Source organism: Callorhinchus milii, unplaced genomic scaffold (assembly GCF_018977255.1).
Source record: "Callorhinchus milii isolate IMCB2004 unplaced genomic scaffold, IMCB_Cmil_1.0 Scaffold5, whole genome shotgun sequence".
Classification (NCBI taxonomy): Eukaryota; Metazoa; Chordata; class Chondrichthyes; order Chimaeriformes; family Callorhinchidae; genus Callorhinchus; species Callorhinchus milii.
Window position 1 is genome coordinate 44935931 of NW_024704746.1, and position 22383 is coordinate 44958313.

Below are 22383 nucleotides of genomic sequence, written 5' to 3' on the forward strand. Positions count from 1 at the left end.
ACACACACACACAAAAACACACATACACACATCTGTGTTCGATGTTTTTTGTTTACTTGCTTATGTGCAAACCGATATGCACATTTTGCTCATCAAAGAGTAATGACGCAAAAGATTCAACTTGCTGTAACTAGCAATGACCTTCAAAACACAGCAAGATTTTCTGTGCAGTGTGCATGGGGCACATGAAGCAACATCATTATCAACCTGATCCACTTTCCATTGGCAGGCAGGCCTTCAGTCACACTGTTCCCACCCTCTGGAACTCCATCCAGCAGTCTCTCCTCCTCGTCCCCTCCCTTGCCTCCTTCAAGATCCGTCTGAAGACCCTCTTCAACCGTGTTTTCGGTCACCCTCCTTCCCCTCTTGCCCCCCACCATCCCTGATCCCGATCCCCAGCTAGCGTCCGAAACACTGATTGTCCAGCACCTTGGGACACCCTTCCAATGTGAAAGGGGTTATACAAATGTAATTTTGTTGTTATTGATGACCTTGAAGGTGGGTTTGCCATGCCTCTCGTTAGCGTGAATCCATAGAAAACCAGCGCTATAATATATGCAAGGCTATGCTATAACTGTGGGTTCTGTAATCCAGCGCCTTGGGACATCCTCCCTACGTGAAAGGCGCTTTACAAATGTAATATTGTTGCTGTTGGAATTGTCCTGTACTCAGTAAACTAAGCATTTCAGTGCTTCTTAATACTGGATTGCCTCAAGTATAAAACTTTCTGCTGCAGGGGATGGAGCATTAAACTAGTAAATTCCACAATCTTCTGGACTGGGGAAATAGACTGATTGGATTTTAAGGTGCAGAAAAGTGTTAAACGTTCCGTTTAAACAAAGAGAATAACTCTAAATAATAAATACAGCTGTGTTTCAGATTAAATTTATGCTGTTGACAACATCACACTGAAGAATACACTCTTACTTCACTCCTTCTCCAAGCATTGCACTGGAGAACCATCTCATACCTGTGCTGGGGGAATGGCGAAGCGGCTCCCATAATATGGACATGCCTTAATTTCCTTTCCCAGAGATACCAGCTGCTCAATATCCTTCACTTCAACAAGGACCTCATCCCGCAAAAATTGCATCTGCTCATAGGTGTAAAACGGACAGACGGCTCGACTCTCACGCTTCCGTTTTGGTGTCTCTTCATCTTCCTCACTCTGCTTCTTAACAGCTGCAAATAAATCAAACACAAGCCTGTCAATTAATACAAAGCGCCATGAATGACAGTAATGACATTCATTGATCTTAACATTCAGGAAATACCAGATTTGCTTTTAAGAGCATTGAGACAAAGCAGTGAGATCCTTTCAAGTTGCTCAACAACGCAAATGTTAATCGAGTGATGGCATTGGTTGAACAAGATGAAATGCTAAACATTTAACAGGATAGGCATTTAATTATTCAAGCTGTGAAATAAATGATCTTCTGACCAGCCAGAAGCAACTTCTTATAAAAATATGTATCTATCACCTTTTGTCTTTCTGCATTGGCTAGCTATTGAACTGCATTTCCTTCTCTGCCATGCTCCTCACTACAGATACGAACTAAAGATACAGCACAATCAACAGACTAGATTCCCTTATTTCACTGCTCTGTTGTTACCTAACTCACAGAAATTATGATTGATACAAAGAAGTCTCAGGAGTTTTGAGACCATTTAAAGTCCAATTGAAGAGTTTCTCCTTTCTCTTCACTTGGCTACAACACTCCCTCTGCTGGCTGTTAAAATTCACCTAATTGAGGTGAACGAATAATAATAATAATAATAATCCTTGGATTTGATATAGCGCTTTTTCACGTCTTCTAGACGTCTCAAAGCACTTCAGAGTATACTGGTGAAATCCGCAGCCAATTGCGCACAGCAGTGTCCCACAAACAGTCGTGGGTTGAGTGACTAAATTATTGTTAGTTTTTAAAGTCTATAGCTTTCACAGAGATTGTTTTTGTTCAGTTAATTATTGATAATTCCACAGTAGATACTTAAGGAAAGAATCTCACCATCAGAATTGTTTGTTTATTTTCCTAAAGCTTTATGATTATTTGGCGTAAAGCATTCAGTGCTGATAAAATGAGCTACAGAAAATACAAATTATGGGCTCATGGAAATTTCAGCACAGAAGGACACTATTTAGGTCACTATGCCTTTGCCATGCTTGCTCACTGTTAATTCTGTTCTTTTACTTTATATCTTTCATCTTGAGGTGCTTATCTAATTCCTATTTAAATAGTATAAATAGTATAAATTATCTCAGGGCCAAGAGCTACTTGTGGTAAAGTGTTCCACATCCTCAACCATCTGTACAAAAATATTCTACTTTCTCCCTTTTACACTTCTAGTAATAGCCTCTTGTTCCAATTCGCAAACCTGGGTACTGAAAAATAAATTCTTAAAAGAATGCACCCAAATAAGTATGTTAAAAGGCACAAACTCTCAATAACAAAACAAATTCACAAAACATTTTTAGAACAAAGCTCTGCTCACCACGCTTGTTCCTCTGCATTTCCAGACACCGATCATTAATTTGCTGAGCTGACTTCAGGTGTCGCACCTCATCATTCACACAAAGGTTCTTTGGGAAGGGTATGAAAAGGAGGAAAAGAAAATTAGTGTTTCAAATGTTTTGTTATGGGCCTAAATAACAACAAAGGGTCAGAATAATGATGAACCACAGTAATCAATTATTACACAACTCCAATTATTTAAAAGATTTTACTTACTTTTTAAATAATATCCTCTCCTTGTGTTTCAAATGAACTATACTCAAAAATTCACTACAAAAATGTATTTTACTGGACTATCATTTATTTCCACTGTCCTCGCCAATTTGGGGCAACGAGAAAGTTTTAAACAAAAGGCAAAATATTGCATATGCTGAGAAAGTTTTAAAGATTTGTTACAGATAAGCTACTAACTGTTTGCCACTTAACTTACTGAATTCAATAAGTTTCCAAATGCCTGCAGAGACAGCAACAGAAAGCAGCAGGTTCAAATTCAGAATCCACGATTCCATAATCACAGAAAAGCCTCTCCTCTCAACTTCTACTTATCTACTGGCACTGTTCCCACCCCCCTAAAAACAGCTATCATCACCCCCATCTTCAAAAAACCTTCCCTGGACCCATCCCTACTCTCCAGCTATTGCTCCATCTCCAACCTAACATGGCCCTGGAACAAGTCATAGCGTCCCAGCTTCGCTCTTTCCTCTCCCACCATTCCTTCTCTGAACCCCTCCAATTTGGTTTCCGTGTTGCCCACAGCACGGAAACAATGCTGGTCAAAGACACGAACAACATTCTGAACACCTGCAACCAGGTATCTCTCTACCTCCTTGTCCTCCTCGACCTCTCTGCTGCCTTCGACACTTTTGACCATTCTATCCTCCTACACCTCCTCTCAGCACAGTTCAATATTTGCGGACCTGCCGTAGCCTGATTCCAATCCTACCTCTCCCAATGTCTCCACTTTGTTGCCAATAATGGCTTCTCCCACAGCCCCCGTACCGTAGCGTGTGGCATCCCTCAGGGCTCTGCCCTTGAATCTCTCCTTTTCAACATCTACATGCTCCCCCTTGGTGGCATCATCCGCAGACATGGGGTCAACTTCCACATGTATGCAGATGACACACCCAACTCTACCTCTCCAACTCCACCCTCGACTCCAGGACCACTGCTGTCCTCGGACTCCCTGTCGGAAATCAAGTGCTGGATGAGAGCTAACTTTCTCCAGCTGCATGTCAATAAGACATAGGCACTTCTGCTTGGCTCCCTCAGCGTTTCCATACCTCGGGCACTGACATCATCATCCTTCATGGATGCACTCTGCACCTCACGAAGCCAATACGAAACCTCGGTTAACTGTTCAACCTTCAACAGTCCTTTATATCCCACATCCATGCCATGACCCACTCCACCTTTCCCCATCTCCACAACATTGCTCCGCCACTGTCCCTCATTACAGGTCGCTGAGAACCTTATCCACGCGTTCATCATACCCAGGCTCGACTACACAAACTCCCTGCTTGTCGGCCTCCCCAACTCGCACTCCACAGGCTGCAGATCATCCAGAACTCTGCAGCCCGTGTCCTCTCCCGCACTAGGCTCCGCAATCCTATCACCCCCATCCTCACCCGATTCTACTGGCTTCTCATCATTCAGAGGATACAGTTTAAGATCCTGGTCCTCATCTTCAAAGCCGTCCATGGCCTTGCTTCTCCCTATCTCTGTGACCTCCTACCAACCTGCCCGTTCCCTCTGCTCAGCAGGCTCCGGCCTCCTTCACATCCCTCGCCTCGCCCGCCCCACCACTGGCGGCCAGGCCTTCAGCCACTCTGCCCCCACCCTCTGGAACTCCATCCCGCCACCTCACCTCCTCCCTCGTCTCCTCCAAGACCCGTCTCAAGACTGTCCTCTTCTACCGTGCCTTCGGTCACCCTCCTTCATCCCCCTGCCCCCCACCCTCCCCGATCCCGACACCCAGCTCGGGTTCAAAACACTGAATGTCCACTGCCTTCGGACGTCCTCCCGACATGAAAGGTGCTATAGACATGTAATTTTGTTGTTGTGCTGTATGATAATGTGCAAAATCTAAGAACAGAAAAGATGGCCTTAAAAGTTCTCGTGCTGCCACTTAAAGATGAAGAATTCAAAACAGAAAAACAGTCGAAGTCAATGAACAAATCTATTCAGAGCAGTTCAATTCAAATGCCAGTTTGAGTACAATTTAGTCAAGAATCATTTATTTGTGCCAGAAGTCATTCCCGTCAGAGAACAGGCAATGAGCATGTTCCAAGTGACTTCTGCTGATACAGGGCTTTTACCTTGTAGACATGTTCCTTTCATCACTGCTGCCATTCCAGAAAGACTCAAACAAAGAATGTTTTTATTGCATACCTGCCTAGAACCAAGTGACACCATCCTGATCTCCTTGCCAAATGGACTTTTCTGAACCTCATGCACAAACTGAGCAAGCTGAGAGTGTGTGCGACTGCAATAATAAATCTGGGGCAAAAGAAAACAATGCATTAGATCAGCAGCAAGACAGGAGTTTTATGCCAGCTCCCGTTAACCACACATTATAAATTATAAATATGATTAAATGAAGTGATAAATGGACCCTTATTTATTTCTCATTGAAGCCCTTTAATACGATGGCTGCCTGATCATCAATCTTCCCATTGTTTTCAGCATAATTTGAGCATAACAGTAACTGTGTCAATTTTTGGTCTGTATTTAAACACAACACAGCTTAGCCCTAAAAAGGACCTTACTTTTAACAAAAGAAAGCTTTCAAATGCTCATCAAATCACTGGTGATATAGTATATGGGTTCAATTACAGGCAGGGTGAAACCTTGGGCAAGTTTCCTTACTCCACACGCCTGATAATAATCCCTCCAAAAAACAAAAACAATAATAAATTGGGTTATTTTCAATCCATGACTGTTTGTGGGACACTGCTGTGCGCAATTGACTGCCACATTTCGCCCACAAATATACGATCAATTCACTTTACAGGATATTTGTGAAGCGCTTTGAGATGTCGATAAGGCATGAAAAGCGCTATATCAAATGCAAGGGATTATTATTATTATATATTCCACACCAGCTAGTTTTGCTTTGCTCTTCTGTTAGTGGTCAAACAAACCAGTTGAGAAATAAACAGAAAATCTTGTTTGCCCTCTTCAATGCTTCATTTGGTCGGGTAATCACTAACTTGCCAGTCAATGTGTTGCAAATAAATCTAAATTATATTATGCACCAAGAATAGTGTGCTCATTCTAGTCACCTTTGTCACATATTCTTCCTCCACATCATCGTCATCATCGGACAGGCTGAGGAAAATGAAAACAAAGAATTAGTTTTCCATTCAATGACTTCATAAAATTATTGGATAATACAACTGTCTGGTGGCTGCTATAAAGTATTGATAACTGAACATCTCTTCATAATCAAGTCTCCCAACATTTTGTAACTCCCATCTCAGCATGTCATTTAATTTTAACAACAAACTGAACTAAACTTCACTGAACAACAAAATTAAAGAGCACTCCACTGACCGCTTCTATCCTCATCCAACACCTCCCCTCTCACCTCAACGGCTCTGTCCTTGACTGGTACAGATCGTACCTCTAACACCGCCTTTCATCTCCTCAAACAGCTTCTCCTCTAGCCCCCGCACCGTCTCGTGCGGCATTCCTCAGGGCTCTGTCCTTGGTCCCCTCCTCTTCAATATATATATGCTCCCTCTTGGTGACATCATCCGCAGACATGTGGTCAACTTCCACATGTATCTGGATGACACCTAAGTCTACCTCTCTGCCTCCACCCTTGACCACTGCTGTGCTGACAGAATGTCTGTCAGATATCAAGTCCTGGATGAGAGCTAACTTTCTTCAGTTGAACAAGACCAAGGCCCTCCTGATTGGCTCCCGTCAGCACCTCCTCACCTCAGACTCTGACAGCATCACCATCCATGTTGCACACTCCACTTTGCTAAGCCAGTCCGGAACCTTGGGGTCTTGTTTGACCCTCAATTATCCTTTCTACACCACGTCTGCGCCATGACCCGCTCTGCCTTCCCCCACCTCCGCAACGTCGCCCGGCTCCGACACTGTCTCACACGGCAGGCCATCAAAACCCTTATACATGCCTTCATTTCATCGAGGTTCAACTATGCAAACTCACTGCTTGTCGGCCTCCCCAACTCCTCCCTCCACAGGCTGCAGATCGTCCAGAACTCTGCATCCCATGTCCTCTCCCGCACTAGGCTTTGTAACCCTATCAGCCCCATCCTTGCCCAACTCCACTGGCTTCCCATCACACAGAGGATACAGTTCAAGATCCTGGTCCTCACCTTCAAAGTCCTCCACGGTGTTGCCCCCCACCTACCTCTCCGACTTTCTAACCTCCTACCATCCTGTTCGCTCTCTCTGCTTCACGTCACCCAACTTGCTCGCCCCACTATTGGAGGGCATTCTTGGATGGCATGTTTAGTGTGCTGAAGTATATATGCAATAAATATCTATGAAATTATTTCTCTGAATTTGCTGTATTAAGTACAGCCAGGTAGTTTTCTTTTCAGTGTGAAAGGTACCCTTCAGAACTGCAAAAAACAGAATTGCAATGTAATTTATAACTGACAGATTGTTTTGACCATTTTCTCCAATTACAATGTCGGTGATTAAAACGTTTATTATTTTATTCACTTCAGTCTGATAATAGTGCTTCACTTTCTGTACCAGGCAGAAAAAGAACAATTTACACAATTGAGGAAAATGGATTCAGAAAATAATGTCTTAAATGAATAGAATTCATCTCAAAAGCCAGGATGAGTAATTGCAGAATGAAATATTACTTGGCGCACTGTCCTTTTATGTTGTGTTTTTAAACAAAATATGAGATTATTACAGGCATTAAAATGTGCAAAGTACAAGTAAGACAAGGAATTTGGCTTGATTCACACAGCGCAACCTTTGAATTCCCTAAAAAGAGAATGTATATGAAGCTGGTAGCACTGACAAGGTAATCATAATGTCAATGGGGAAAACTAAGCCCGACTCCCTCACAACTACCCTCAAGTTTTCTGAACTCCCTCCCCTCTGGCAATTCATCTGCTCCAACCCTGACCTCCTCTGTCAATTTCCTGCAACATTCATGCTGCCACAATCAACAACCTGGGTAAACAGCCAACCCCTCTCACTAAAATCCATAGCCTACACTGCCAAATGCACATGGCTCAAATTTGGCCTTCCAAGCTTTCTAGCTTAAGATAATGTCTGAGAATTACTTGTGGAAAACTCTTTCAATTGTTAGGGGATTTCACAACAAGCAGACATGAATTCAAGATAATAACTTGAGAAGCAAAAGTTCAAAAGAGGTTCAGTTGAACTTTTCCCAGAAGGTTGTCAGGGTATGGAATGATTTGCCAGAAGTGACTGTTAGAGCGGAGTCGATTAAGCCTCTTAAAAAAGAATTGGACAAACACATGTAAAAGAACAGGATACGGGGAAAGAGCAGAGTTAGGATTAAGATGTGAGACGTATTGGAGGAGCAAACATTGACAGACATATGGCCCCGATTGTGTCATTTTTACAGTTCTAACTATTTTGGGAAGGTAAGAGAATAGTTTACAGAAAAACTCGAGCGGACAAAAATATTGAACACTATTGTTTTAATTTGAATTATAGTAAAATCCGTTAGAGTAAAATCCGTTGCTGTTTCCCTAAAATCCATTTACACGAGCAGCATTTGGCAGAAATTCTTCTAACTCAATCCTCCCCATCGTCCCGTCACATCATGAAGGTTTTGGAATAAAAAAAAAGTATTGAAAATCCTACCCAGAATCCTTTGGTTTCTTTTCATCATCACTTTCATATTCTGCAAGAATAAAGCTCTCCTCCTCCTTGTCTAAAGGCTCTGTCGCTGTTGACTGGTCAGACGCCAGCACCTCTTTACTCATCCGAATAAGATGTTCAGTGTCATCGTCAGCTCTCTGGGATCAAACATAAACTGAATGTAGAATGTTACTGCAAATATGTTACCTTTGTAAAATACAATAAACTCCGGACAAGTCGAGATGGCTTAACTCATCACTATCACTTCATTTGTTATGTCGTCAATTTCCTGACCACTTCCCGTATAAACTATTCGTAATGGACATTGCTCTACTCGTCACTCGGCTTAACACATAACTCATCACATTTCAGAAATTCTGGTAAACGCTTGCAATGTAAAATTGATCAGATTGGTCCTTTAAGATGGCATCTTGTGTAGCCATGGCCTCATGTCCTATCCTGTGACAGGTGCGGATGCTAAGCGGAGGTTGTCCGATGTCCGCAGCAAGCGGGTGCTAGCTGAGTTATAGCTATGTATAGCTGAGTTATAGCTGAGCGCCGAGCAGCCTGGGAGCATGAGGTAAGGACCAACAGCTAACTCATCATATTGGAGAATTCATCACTGGGCCCTTTTCGCTTGGAGTGACAAGTAGGAGTTTGCTAGACCTTCAAAATTAGCCACAGATATTCTAGACAGAGTGAAATTATATGGTCTGCCACTTTCTCCCACAAATACATAGTCACTACACTTAACAGGGTTGTGGCAATCTTGAATTCTCTCCCCCAAAAGGTTGCAGATACTAGATCAATTGGAATTTTCCAGTCTGAGGTCTAACAAAAATTGTACAGTAAGATGATCAAAGGAAATGGAGAAAATGGAGTTGAAGTACAAATTAGCCATAATCTATTAGAATGGCGGAGCAGGCTTGAAGGGATGAAGGGCCTATGTTCCTATATTTCTGTGAAGTGCTTTGAGAAGTCCTCTTGACTTGAAAGGCCCTATACCAAATGCAAGGATTATTTATTTGTTTTAATCAAACTTCGTACCTTGCGTTTAGAAGCGTACTTCAGCTGCACATTGTTCCGGATCTGTTCCAGTCGCTCCTCTCTTTTCTTTCTCTTTAATTCATCATCCTTTTAAAAAAAAATAAACATATGTTTGAAGCAGTAGGTAACACTGTAGGGAGATGGACAGTTGATACACCGTACTAAATGTGGATAAGTGTGAGGTGATACACTTAGGTAGAAAAAATGAAGGGAGGCAATATAGAGTTGGTAGCTCAATCTTAAGGGGGGTGAACGTACAGAGAGATCTGGGTGTTCAAGTAAGCGAATCATTAAAGGTAGCGGGGCAGGTAGATAAGGCAGCAAAAAAGGCATTTGGTGTACTGAGCTTTATTAGTAGTGGCATAGAGTATAAGAGCAGGGAGGTTATGGTTAATCTATATAAAACACTGGTTAGGCCTCAGCTGGAGTACTGCGTCCAGTTCTGGGCACCTTACTTCAGGAAGGACATTAAGGCACTGGAAAGGGTGCAGAGGAGATTCACGAGAATGATACCAGGAATGGGGAACCTTAGCTATGAGGACAGGCTGGAGAAGTTAGGACTTTTCCCATTAGAGCAGAGAAGGTTACGCGGGGACCTGATAGAGGTCTTCAAGATCATGAAAGGTTTCGACAGGCTAGATAAGGAAAAGCTGTTTCCGCTGGTAGGTGTGTTTGTGACCCGTGGTCACAGTCTTAAGATATCTACCAAAAGAAGCAGAGGGGAGGTTAGAAGAAATGTTTTCACTCAGCGAATTGTTCGAATTTGGAATGATCTGCCTGAAAGGGTAGTGAAGTCCGATTCGATAACAGCTTTTAAGAGAGAACTGGATAGGTATCTGGGGAAGACGGGTTTGCAGGGTTATGGGGAGAAAGCTGGTGATTGGGGTTAGTGAAAGTGACTTGCTCTATCAAAGCCGGCAGACTCGATAAGCCGAATGGCCTCCTTCTGTGCCGTAACATTCTATGAATCTATGAAAAAATGCACTGTGCTATGGGTCCAGATTTTGCAATCTTTGAAGCTGCCACAAAATATTCCAAAACAAATATTAGGTCCTTCCTCAAGCAAAATAAAAATGATCTCAGCATGATCAATCTTGGTCCCTCTCATTTACTTTCTAGCAGTACAATTTACAGTGTGAGGTTAGAGACACAGATAATGAGATAAACTCAGAGACAGAGTAAGAAACAGAGATAAAGAGACTTAGAGAAAGATTCTAAGAGAGAACGATAGAGAATAAAAAAGTAAGAAAGAGTAAGAGAGACAGAGGCATAGATAGAAGGGCAGAAAAAGAAAGAAAAGGAATGGCAAAAGTGGTACTTTAGTGACAAAATAATTGGAAGAAGTTTTAGTATGGTTTGTATTTGTGTGATGACCAATTATCCACACTGTTTTATCCACACTAGGCGCCAGTTCTAACTAGGCTGATAATCAATCCTCTTTCTACTTCCGGTAAATTGTGAGTCTGATATTCCAAATGTTAAAAACATAAGACTACAAAATAAAACACTAACCTTTAACTTATCAACAAGATCACGTTCAGCTTTCTTCTGCACAAATTCTGTGATCCAGTCCAATTCACCCCCAGAAGCTTTGGCTTCCAATTTGTCAGAGCTAGAAACCGAGGAATTTTGCAGATCCTTGGATAGCCCTTGTTGTGGCACTCGGTCTGCTAGAAGCTGAGCAGCTTCCAGTTTTTTCTTCTCTTCAAAGTCCCTGAGCCAAGTGAGAGCTCCACAGATGAGACTGAGTGACTTTCCCTGAGGAAAAACAGCACGCATATTCAGTGAATCGGATCACTGATTTATTGGAAAGGATTTTGATTTGTAACACTTGTGGAAGCAGCCCAATACACTCAGCCAAACAAGATCCAAACTAGTCAGTCAATTGATGTTAGCCAGTCATTTGATGTTAGCCGGTGCACTGTAACTGGGCTCTGCATTTCTGGACCTGCCCACAGCATGGAAACAGCGCTGGTCAAAGTCACTAACGACATTCTGTCCATCTGTGACCAGGGCTCTCTCTGCCTCCTTGTCCTCCTCAACATCTCTGCTGCCTTCAACACTGTCGCCCATTCTATCCTCCTCCACCGCTCAGCTCAACCTTCACAGGCCTGCCCTTGCCTGGTTCAAATCTTACTTCTCCTACTGTCTCCACTAACTGCTCCTCCTCCAGGCCCTGCACTGTCACGTGTAGCATCCCTCAGGGCTCTGTCTTTGGTTCTCTCCTTTTCAACATCTACAAGCTCCCACTTGGTGACATCAACCGTAGCATGGGGTCAACTTCCACATGTACGCAATTGACAACCTCGCTGCCTCCACCCTCTACTCCAGGACCACTGCTGTTCTCACAGACTGCCTATTGGACATCAAGTCCTGGATGAGAACTTCTGCTTGGCTCAGCGCTGACAGCATCACCCTTCATGGATGCACTCTACACCTCATGGACCCAATGCAGAACCTCGGTGTACTGTTCGACACTCAACTGTCCTTCATAGCCCACGTCTATGCCAAGACCCGCTCTGCCTTTCCCCACCTCTACAATAAAGCCCGGCTTCACCACTGTCTCTCACTGCAGGCCGCCGAGAACCTCATCCACACGTTTATCACATCCAGCCTCAACCTCAGAACCTCCCTGCTTGTCGGCCTCCCCAACTCCTCCCTCCACTTGCTGAATATCATCCGTGTCCTCTCCTGCACCAGGCTCCGCAAACCTATCACCCCCATTCTCGCCCGACTCCACTGGCTCCTCATCATTCAGAAGATAGTTTAAGATCCTGGACCTCACCTTGAAAGCCCTCCATGGCCTTGCTCCTCTCTACCTCTGTGACCTCCTAACCCCCAACTAATCTGCCTGCTCCCTCCGCTCATCGGGCTCCAGCCTGCTTCACATCCCCCACCTTACCCGCCCCCCATCATTGGCGGGAGGGCCTTCACATCTCCACACACACCCTCTGGAACTCAATCCCACAGTCCCTCCACCTCATCTCCTTCAAGACCCGTCTCAATACACTCCTCTTCAGTCTCCTTCCTGCCCCTACCTTCCCCGCCCTCCTGATCTCAACCACCAGATTGAGTACAGATCCCTGACTGTCCAGTACCTTGAGATGTCCTCCTGACGAGAAAGGCACTATAAATATGTAATTTGTTATTGTTGGAAAAAAGTCAAGGATCCCACCATCGGATTCAATCCAGTTACCCGTTAGAAAATTAAATGGTGGGTTACAAAATAATTGTGTCCAGTTTTAAAGTCACAATTCAGTGATCACTACCTACCGTTCCAGTGGGACTCTCAAATATACCAATCTTCCCTGCTTCAAGCACATCATACAGTGCAGTCATAAACTGCTCCTGAATGGTATAGGGCTTGTATGGAAATGGAAATTTGGAGGAAGCTTGTGATTTCTCTTCGGCCATATTCTGTAACAAAAAAAGGAAAATGTTACTTCACCCCCAAAAAATAGAATGCTCCAAAACCATTCACACAAGAGATCAGAGGATTTTGTTTTCAATGGATCATTTGTTGGCCTGGCATAACTACAGATCTTTCTGTGGTTCCAAAGATTTAATACGAAAACGTCAGCTACATAAATAACAAAGCACATCTGTACCCTTTAAAAGTATTTAAAATTAGAAAATCTTCTGTTATAAACAATATTTATCAGAAGACATTTGAGAGCGATATGGGCAGGAGGCCCAAACACATTTGTCTAGTTATATTCAGAGAGGGAAGCTCAGGTCTGAATGAGAAACCAAACTAAAACTGGATTGCTGTAGCTTGTTTATGGTATTGAATTCATCCGGATTTCTATAAACATCTGCAATCTGTTTAACACCATGGTTCAGGGTGTCATGTATACCTTTAGTGTTCAAGTTGAACTGGAGCGTAAAGCAGTGAAACATACTGTAAAACTGTACCATTGATGGCTTCTAAATTCTTTACCCTTCTTGCTCACTAACAAACCTTGTTAATTGCTTTGAGAAGTAAATTTACAAAAATGGCGCTGTATAACTGTTAAATTGTTTTAAATGCTATGAAGTTCTGACAAGGTTATTTCATTAACTTGTGAAATATCAGGAGCTCAATTGAGACTATTTCCTTGTAAAAGTAAAAATATAGTCTTAATCTGGGTTGTTTCGTAAAATGTGTCTCAATAGCACCATCAACCCTCCCGACGTTTGCGCAAAATGCAGCAAGCCTCTCTGTAATGTTCCACAAAATTCGTCAAATACCCTGCAAATATTTCCGCACTTTTCTATTGGTCCAAGTTATAATCGACCTCTGCTACAGGTCATCATTGCAATAAAATCTCTGCTACAGTGGAACCCCCTCCCCACTCCCCAGATAATCACTCTTCATCACTCGACCTGGATTCTAAGGAAACAAATACTGATATGGACAGAGAAGCAATAGCCCCCAACCTCACAAATCTACTGGAATTTTGAAACAGAAAAAAAAATTAGATGAGTTATCCATTGAATATAAATGACTTGTTCCAAAAGCCATTTGATAAAGTTCCACACGCAAGTTTGTTAAAGATTTCTGCCCATGGAATTCTTTCATTCATAAGTGAAATAAATGAAATATTGGATATCTCTTGTGATAAATGTTTACTGATAAATATTTACTGATGATAACTAATGAACAAGTGATTAACAGAAGAATAAATTGCATTTAAGATGAAGATGTGGGGCAAATAAGCATGGAATGGCATATTAATTTTAATGAAATAAAGTGGAAAAGCTGAACAAAGAAATATGAAATACATGTAAATAAAGAGTTGTTCTTTGACAGTGGTAAAAAGGAAAAGAGATTTGGACATATTTATCATCATGGAAGGTTTTCAATCAATTGTAGCGCTTCACACTTAATTCTTTGACGAGCTTTGAGATGTTTCACAATGTGAGAAGGATTATTATTGTGTACTGCAATTTTTCAGCATTGTGCAGATTAACTGATAAGGCCATATTGGAATATCATAATAATAATCCATGCATTTGATGTAGCTCCTTATCATGCCATTGAGACATCTCAAAGGACTTCACAGAATATACTGTAAGGTGAACTGACTGTATGTTTTATAGGCAAGATGCTATATGCAGTTTAAGCACTCTAGTTTGGAAAGATCATTACAGGAATGGAAAGGTCCATAGAACAGCAATAAGTATGTTTCTAGGTCCGAAAGCCCTCAATAATAAGCAAACGTTTATGCAGGTAAAATCTCAGTTAGACTGGACAAAAGGTTGAGAGTCATGGAGAGATGTTACCTGTGGAGGAAAGGGGGCAAGGTTTCAGTGATGGATGAAAGAGCATTGTGGAGATTGTGCGTGGTTGACTTTAGCATTCTGGAAGTCTCCACGGACTTTGAAGGGAACTAGATATATGGCCAGAATGCCCTTATTCTGTTCTGTGCTTTGTCAAACAAAAATGTTTGCTGCTGCTGGAATCGCAGTGACTCAGAAAAAGTGTCCTGAGGTTTGAACAGACAACAGTTGCAACATCCAAATTTGTAGTTCAGCAACTGAGATTTATTTGCAGTTTTAACCATCTCACAGCAGATTCCCACATGTAAAAGTAATGCGTTATGCTTTCCTCTTGCCAGTCTGTAGACACCTTGGATTTATTACGCAGAGATGCAAATGGAGCATGTGTTTGGCACTGCGGAACTGCTTGGCTCAGGAATCGGGACTACCAAGACCGCCACCGAAGGCTGGCTCAATTCCGACATTCCGTTGCTAAACATGTAACCTTGGAGCCAGTTCAGCTCCAAGGAGACTTCGCTTACCTCCTCACCCCCCAGGAGGATAGTCACTAGTTGGTTGTTTGACATCCAAGAAGCACGGGATCTGTCACATCATGTTGGGAGAAGTTTGATGGTGGATGAAAACCACAAAAGTGCGAAAGTTTCAGTCCCCATATTGTCAATTTACTTTATGAATTCTGTCTTTACCAGCGCTTTCCATCAACAGGTGTGGTAAGATCGAAAGGTTTAAAAATTCTCAGTTTTCTCAACTGCCTTTGATTGTTTGAAAAATATTACAGTGTTATTGAACAATAAAAATCTTTGCATTTGTTAAGAGCCTTTCATGTCAGGATCACATTTCAAAGCTCTTCACAGTATAAACTGTAAAGCGAACTGTGTAATTTGTAGGCAATTAGATACAAGTTGGTAAGATAACAGTGTTCAAATATAATGTTGCCATTCTTGTCAATCTGTACATCATAGGGAATATTTTGTATTTCATGCTGTTAGTTGGAAGTGAAATTGCTGCTGTTGCTCGCTGTATGGTCTGGTAGATGTTTCATCAAGTAGACCATATTCTCCAACCTATTCCATCCTCTATCCTTCCTGAGGATACATACCTAAGAAGCGCTTTGAGACATGAATATTAAAGGTGCTAGGTAAATTGTACAAGATAACAGTTACCACAACTGCAGCAAACTCCTTTCTAGATTTAATGTAATTCATCACTCAGCCAAATTCCTTGCAATGATGGATATTGGTAAATTGGACCAGAGATTACCAACTGAAGTACATTGAAATGTTTAGGAAGTTCTATAACAGCAAAATGAAGCATAAATCAGCAAAGACAAACACCATGCAAGTTGCGTTTTGTCTGGTGTTAATGTTCATGGTGAATTCCTCAAAGAAAACTTGTGATTTAGCTTAAGTCTATGTTAACAACCCAAGTTCTTGCTATGGGAATATAAATTCAAAGTTCTTCTATCCAGCACAACAACAACAACAAGATTCCATTTATAGAGCGCCTTTCATGTCGGGAGGACGTCCCAAGGCGCTGCACAGTTAGGTCAGGACCCGAGCAGGGGGGAAATGGTCACGGTGAGGGGAGGGAAGGGAGGGAGTGAGGAGGGGGAAGAGAGTCGAGAGGGGAGCTGAAGGCTCAGTCAAAGAGAAAGGTTTTGAGTCCGGCCTTGAAGGAGGAGAGGGAGGAAGCAAGGCGAAGGCACTGGGGGATGGAGTTCCAGAGCAACCGACCACCGATGGTAGGGCGATTGGGGCGGGGGACGTGGAGCAGACCGGAGCAGGAGGAACGGAGGGTACGGGCAGGTAGGTAGGGGGATAGTAGGTCAGAGAGGTAGGAGGGAGCAAGGCCGTGGATGGCCTTATAGGTGAGGATGCCTTCGGATGAATTATATCCGTTTCCAAGCGCCAAGATTTTTCATCCCTCCTGAGTTGAGCCCTTGCATTCAAGAGTATACATCTAAGTTCTTATATGTACTAATAAAACGACAATGTCTGTCTGCGAGTGTGTGCATCAGCCAACATCTCAATAACCGATTGAAGTATGCACATGATTTATATCTCATCGGAAAGGTCTTGCTTGCTCAAGTATCACGGACATATTTTTTCAGGGATCTCCTATTGTTGATGAGATAAATTTTTAAAAATGCTTTAAGGCAAAATATCAGGTGTGTATGGAACAAAGTAGCAACAGAGGAAATCACACACTGTTCCAGAGAGATACATCTATACTAATATGTTATGCAATAAAGTAGAGACAGAGAAAGCTATGCGCATTTTTGTGAGGGGGGGGGATCTCCTATGGTAAAATAATAATATCCTTGCATTTGATATTGCGCTTTTCACGTGTTCTAGATAAAGTACTAGCTGTACTCGTTGCAGCTTCGCTTGCAACCAAAGGATTCAATATGGAATGTAGATTGACGCACAGACATTTTCTCTTTACTATACTCTGCTGGGAGGACTCTTTTTGGGATGACTCAGTGGGAGGTCTCCTTTAATATATGTTCCCTCACAGTCTCTCTCTGTCTCTCCCATAAAACTAACAGTCACTACACTTTATAATATATTCTCTCTCACAGTCTCTCTCCCCAAGTCTCTCTGTCTGTCCCACATGGGAGGACTCCAGCTCCCATGACAACCAGAAAAAAGTGCCATACATTTGTTACAGAATATAGATGCATCTCTCTGAACTGTGTGTGCTGGTCCCTTTTGCTACATAGTTGCAGAATATAATGCATACCTCATATTTTGGGATTTAAATAAAGCATTTTTTAATACAGCTCATCAACGATAGGAGATCCCCCCCAAAAATATACCATGACACTGTCAGTTGCAAAACCTATCCGGTGAGATATAAATCATGTCTCTACATCAATCGGTTATTGCGTGAGCGTCAGATACACAGACAGCCACTTTATCTTTATTAGTATAGGTAATAATCTAATATAAAGTATAATAATATAAAATATAATAATCTAATTTAAAGTATAATAACATAATATGAAGTATAATACAATATAAAGGAAGTAATACCGAAATCTACGTTCTATATTGGAGTCTTTGCTTGCAAGCGTAGCTGCAACGGATACAGCTAGTGCATTATATATAAGTATATATTTTACTACAAAACTCACATAAGGTGTATCAGTCAGGACCATAACATTTTATATGCCTTACCCAAAGTCCAGCAAACTGTATAAATCATACAAAATCAGATTTAATCAATAATTGCCCCTCGCATGCGTAATTCAATGCAGCAGATAAGTGCACACGCGATAGTCCATCAGTGCCACGGAAAGTGCACTTGCAGTAGTTTATCACTGCAGCCGAGAAGTGGACATGCGGCGATGGATCAAGGCTACATATCCTGTGATTCAATGAGTCTTGACCGTCACCTGATGCGCACTTCCAGGGAAACGTTGGAATCGCAGGAAATGAAGTTACTCTGCAGATGTCTCGAAGGATCAAGACTACATTTCCCATTATTCAATAGAGCCAATGGGTAAGTGCACATGCGGCGACCGGTCAGGATGTCATAACCAGCGATTCAATGCAGTCAACAAGTACGGAAGTAATATGGGGTAGGGGAGTTGCCTTACGAGTTAGGAAGTGATTAATATGAGTAGTGCAAAGTGGTTTTGATAGAAAACTGAATGGGACTCAGGCGAGTGTATGACTCATGAAATTATACAATTCATAAAGATAAGACTTATGTGAGTTTTACTGTATATATGGATAAATAAACCAAATACAATTGCCAGTTGCAGAATTTAGTTTACCTGCAATGGAAATCTCACACGTAACCAAGGTGAAAAATAGATCTGTCCACTGAGAGATAAAATCAAATCACACATGTGGGTCACATGTGCAGAAATTATTTGTTAATTGGTTCAATGTCTTCACAAAAATACATTTGTTCTTTATATAACACAGCCTGATAATTAAATTAATGACACCATTTCAACATTATTTTCAAAGAGATAACCAGTTCAGCATCGGTCAGATTGGGTTCAGTTTCAAAATAATTATTCCAGGGATATACATCATTTTTGATCAAAACAGGTTTTTAGAGTAATGTTTGGAAGAAAATGAGGTAAATTTCAATTGAAATTGATTTTTTTAAATCAAAATATTGTTGAACAACTATGATCATTTCCTTGAGATTGCTATGATTTTCTATTTATCCACAAACGTTTTAAATGAAAGTTTCCCCAAAATGTCAAGGATGAAATACACATTCCTGAAATTCAACTGAAATCCCACCACTTTTAAACTCTGTCAAGCATAGTACTAAGTTCTCCTCACCCTGTAAAATCAAACTAGTGAATATTGAATCAAAGATCAAGAGGCAGGATTATTATTATAAGCTTTCAATCAAGTCTGTGAGTTTTATCACTGTATGGAAAGCAGCTTTGCTGAGTTCAGAACATTTTCCATAAAGAGTAGCAGAAAGAGAGGTGTTTTGAAGTTTCTCACTATTTTTCCAGCTTTTCTAGACATCTTCACCACATGCTTCCCTTCAGATGGATGTTATCAAAGGCAAAGAGGTCATAAATAAACAGTTTACAATCTTGTGGCAAGATTAAGAGGCCAACATCAGAGCCTCTGCGATAAAGAAAAGCACAACGTTTATCTTCCCATGTATCTATTGAAAGTGATTGTTGTTTCTTTCAAATGGGTTGACTACTCTGGCCATGTTAGCAGCAGAAAGAACATCACTTTCAATATCACTGCTGAACATAAGAAGCAAATGGAGCCAAGTGTCCAGTAAGAGGCTGCTGTGCAGATCTTTTGATAATAATAATCCTTACATCTGATATGGCGTCTTATGTTGTTGAAGCGTCTCAAAGTGCTTCACAGAATATACTGTAAAGTTAATTGACTGTATTCTGTGGGCAAAACAAACCAAACATCCATTTGGTTCTCAGTACCTAGTTCAGCAGCTAAGCAAATATGCATAAGAGGTCAATTTCTTAAAGACACTAGGGCACTATACTGTAGAAACATAGAAGGATACTACTATACTTCCACACTGTGCGTCAAGAAAACCAATCAATACAAAAGTATCATTAATGTGACACACAGAATAAAACCAGAAAGTAAATCTGCCTGTCCTAATAAATGGACACATTGAAACATTCATCTCATCTCTCTTTCACGTGCTGATCTTCCGCTGTCTATTTCCAGCACTGTTTTTCTGTGTTTTACTTCAGATTTCCAGTATTAATTTTTTCTCTTTAATCAGTTTGGATTTTACAGTGCAAAGCAAACCCAAGCAAAACAGAAGAGGCAAGGACAGCAAAAGAAAATCAGCAGATTACCTTTGAATACACTACAAAAAGGGATATTATGGGAGAGAATTCAAGGATAGCAATAGCAACACTGAGGGAGACGTGAATTTCTTGGTCTGATGATATGGAAAAGGCATCACTGCCTGGTCCAAATGATCTCTAAGGAAACAGGTGAGGCATGCGTGATTGCAAGGAATATTTTTGAAGTGTGGCCAATCAGGATAACAGACATGAGTAGAGAGAAGATCTGAGTAGTTCACACAAGGAAAAATGCCAGGAAGAAGTAACAGATTGAACAACGGAAGGGGTCCCAGAGAAGGGTGCTCCAAAGACCAGAACTAACCTGTAAAGAGAGCAGCATTGCCTATATAAAATATGAAACTTGGCAATGTCCACATCCATAGCAGAACAGCTCAAAGAAATAACCAATGGAACAATAATGTTATAATTTAATTTAGCAAACAGCTCCATTAAATATACAGTAAACACCTGATAACCTGACTTCAACAACAACGACTTGACACTACCACTTAAGTCATCATGCTGTCAATATCCATCGTTTTGCCTTCAAAAACAGTCAATTAACTTTACAGTATATACTGTAAAGCACTTTGATGTCTCAACGACATAAGGCACTATAACAAATGCAAGGATTACTATAATATAATATTATTTGCAATATTATGATATATGCCTAACTTATCACTCCAAATAACTCAATGCTGGGCCCTGACCCTTGGAGTGATGAGTTATCAGAATTATATTGTTACATTGATTCAAAACACCTCAATTCAAATGCATTTATTTATTAATTAAATGAAGTCAAAGTAAATATTTACTGAAATCAGACCATACAGCAACTAGTTATTAAATCCATCTTGGTTTTCAAAATAAAGTTGCTTTTCACGTGGCAAGTCACTCAATAAATTTTGTGTTACTTTAGAAAATGAGTGTTTTTCCTCCTGCTGAATATCATTTTCTCAATTGCTCAGTATAATTCTACAAATGTTATTACCTTCTGCACCTACTCAACAAGCCATTATTCACTGTACCTAACTGTAGGTGATGTGACATCCCAACCCAATCTTCATCCAACCTCCAGCAGCCATCAGGAGCTCAAACCCTTATCCATTTCTACTTCGCTAACCAAGGGGCACTGAAACCAACTGTTGGTGCTCTACCTGATGCCCGAACTGAATCTCGAAAGCATTCAATCGCCACTCACTTTTTGCTTCTGTAAAAAAAAATGCTATGCCTGAAACTGAAGTTTTTTGGGGGGCTCGGCCGAGTGCCTGACGTGGGCGGAAATCCATCACCACGTTTCAGAGTATCCCGACCAAACTGAGAATTCCACGCACCCCCACCTCCACACGGGAATTCCTGAGACAGATTGTCGGAATGGAATGCGCACTCTCTGACCACTGAGGCAACATGGCCACGGACGGCACGGCGAGCTCAACAGGAACCATGACCTCGTCTGGCCCACGCCAGAGCAAACCGCGAAGCCACTCTGCCGGTGCGAGGAGGTCCAAGCGTACAAGTTAAGGTCATAAAAGTATTGAAATGCACAATCGAATCCGTGCCTTACTTCTCGTTTGTGAACAGAACAAGTTGGGGGAGGGGGAGGGGGTTAGGAGGGAGGAGGAGGGGAGAGAGGTTCAGCATGGAAATACCCTCCCCTCCCCCATACACCCCAAAGCCACGGTGCATTTACCCCCCCCCCCGAAACCCCCACAAAACTGCACAAGGAGCCGAGTCAGAACATGCAATAAACCAGTGCAATGAACTGCTGCCGAGCGGGATGACCAACCAGAGGCGAGTAGGGAGGGCCGGGGCGGGCGGGTGGGGGTGGGGGGGGGGAGGGAGTGAGAGGCACAGACAGAAGTCGGGTTACCTGAGTGAGTGAGTGGGTGAGGGAGGGAGGAGGGGGTCGCGCGCGGGCTGACAGGGGTCGTGTTTGGATTCCGCTGTGTCACGGTTCCTCTTTAAACAGCCGCGCGCGCGCGCGCTCCTCTGGACCGTTACCCTCCGGCACCGGCCGGTCGGTCCCGAGCTCGAGCTCCCCGCCGGGTGAAGTGAACCGTCCAGGTGGGAGAGAGGCAGTGAGGAGGAGCAGCAGACGACGGCGGCGGCGGCAGAGGAGGAGGAGGTGGTGGTGGTTGAGTCACCATGTAGTCCGTCAGGGAGGGGGAGGGGGTGAAGGGGAGCAGACAGACCCGGCTCCTGCTCCCGGGATGATGCAGCCGCCGCTTCCTCTCGCGCTCAAACATCGCGAGGTCGTCCAGCCAACCGCCGCAACCGGCCGACGCCTATTGGACAGGCGGCCAAGAGGGGGCGGAGGCTTTCCCTCTCGCTCAACGCAGGGGCCAATCCAATCACAGCGCTGCGGAATGCGTCAGGAATCCGCCCCGCCGCCGCCACGCCAGCCAATCGCGGTCG

At 42.5% G+C, this 22383-nt stretch overlaps 1 protein-coding gene across 1 annotated transcript in view; it reads right to left on the minus strand.

Moving 5' to 3' along the window:
- ddx11 (DEAD/H (Asp-Glu-Ala-Asp/His) box helicase 11) overlaps positions 1-22089 on the minus strand; it is a 44954-nt gene extending 22865 nt beyond the window's left edge. The window contains exons 1-9 of the mRNA XM_007894649.2: positions 21839-22089; positions 12663-12806; positions 10902-11147; positions 9390-9476; positions 8346-8500; positions 5795-5840; positions 4902-5009; positions 2494-2581; positions 971-1182 (exon numbers count right to left, since the gene is read on the minus strand). Coding sequence (XP_007892840.1) covers positions 971-1182; positions 2494-2581; positions 4902-5009; positions 5795-5840; positions 8346-8500; positions 9390-9476; positions 10902-11147; positions 12663-12803 — 1083 coding nt within the window. The 5' untranslated portion in view covers positions 12804-12806; positions 21839-22089. The remainder of the gene's footprint in view (positions 1-970; positions 1183-2493; positions 2582-4901; positions 5010-5794; positions 5841-8345; positions 8501-9389; positions 9477-10901; positions 11148-12662; positions 12807-21838) is intronic.
- Positions 22090-22383: the final 294 nt, after the last annotated feature.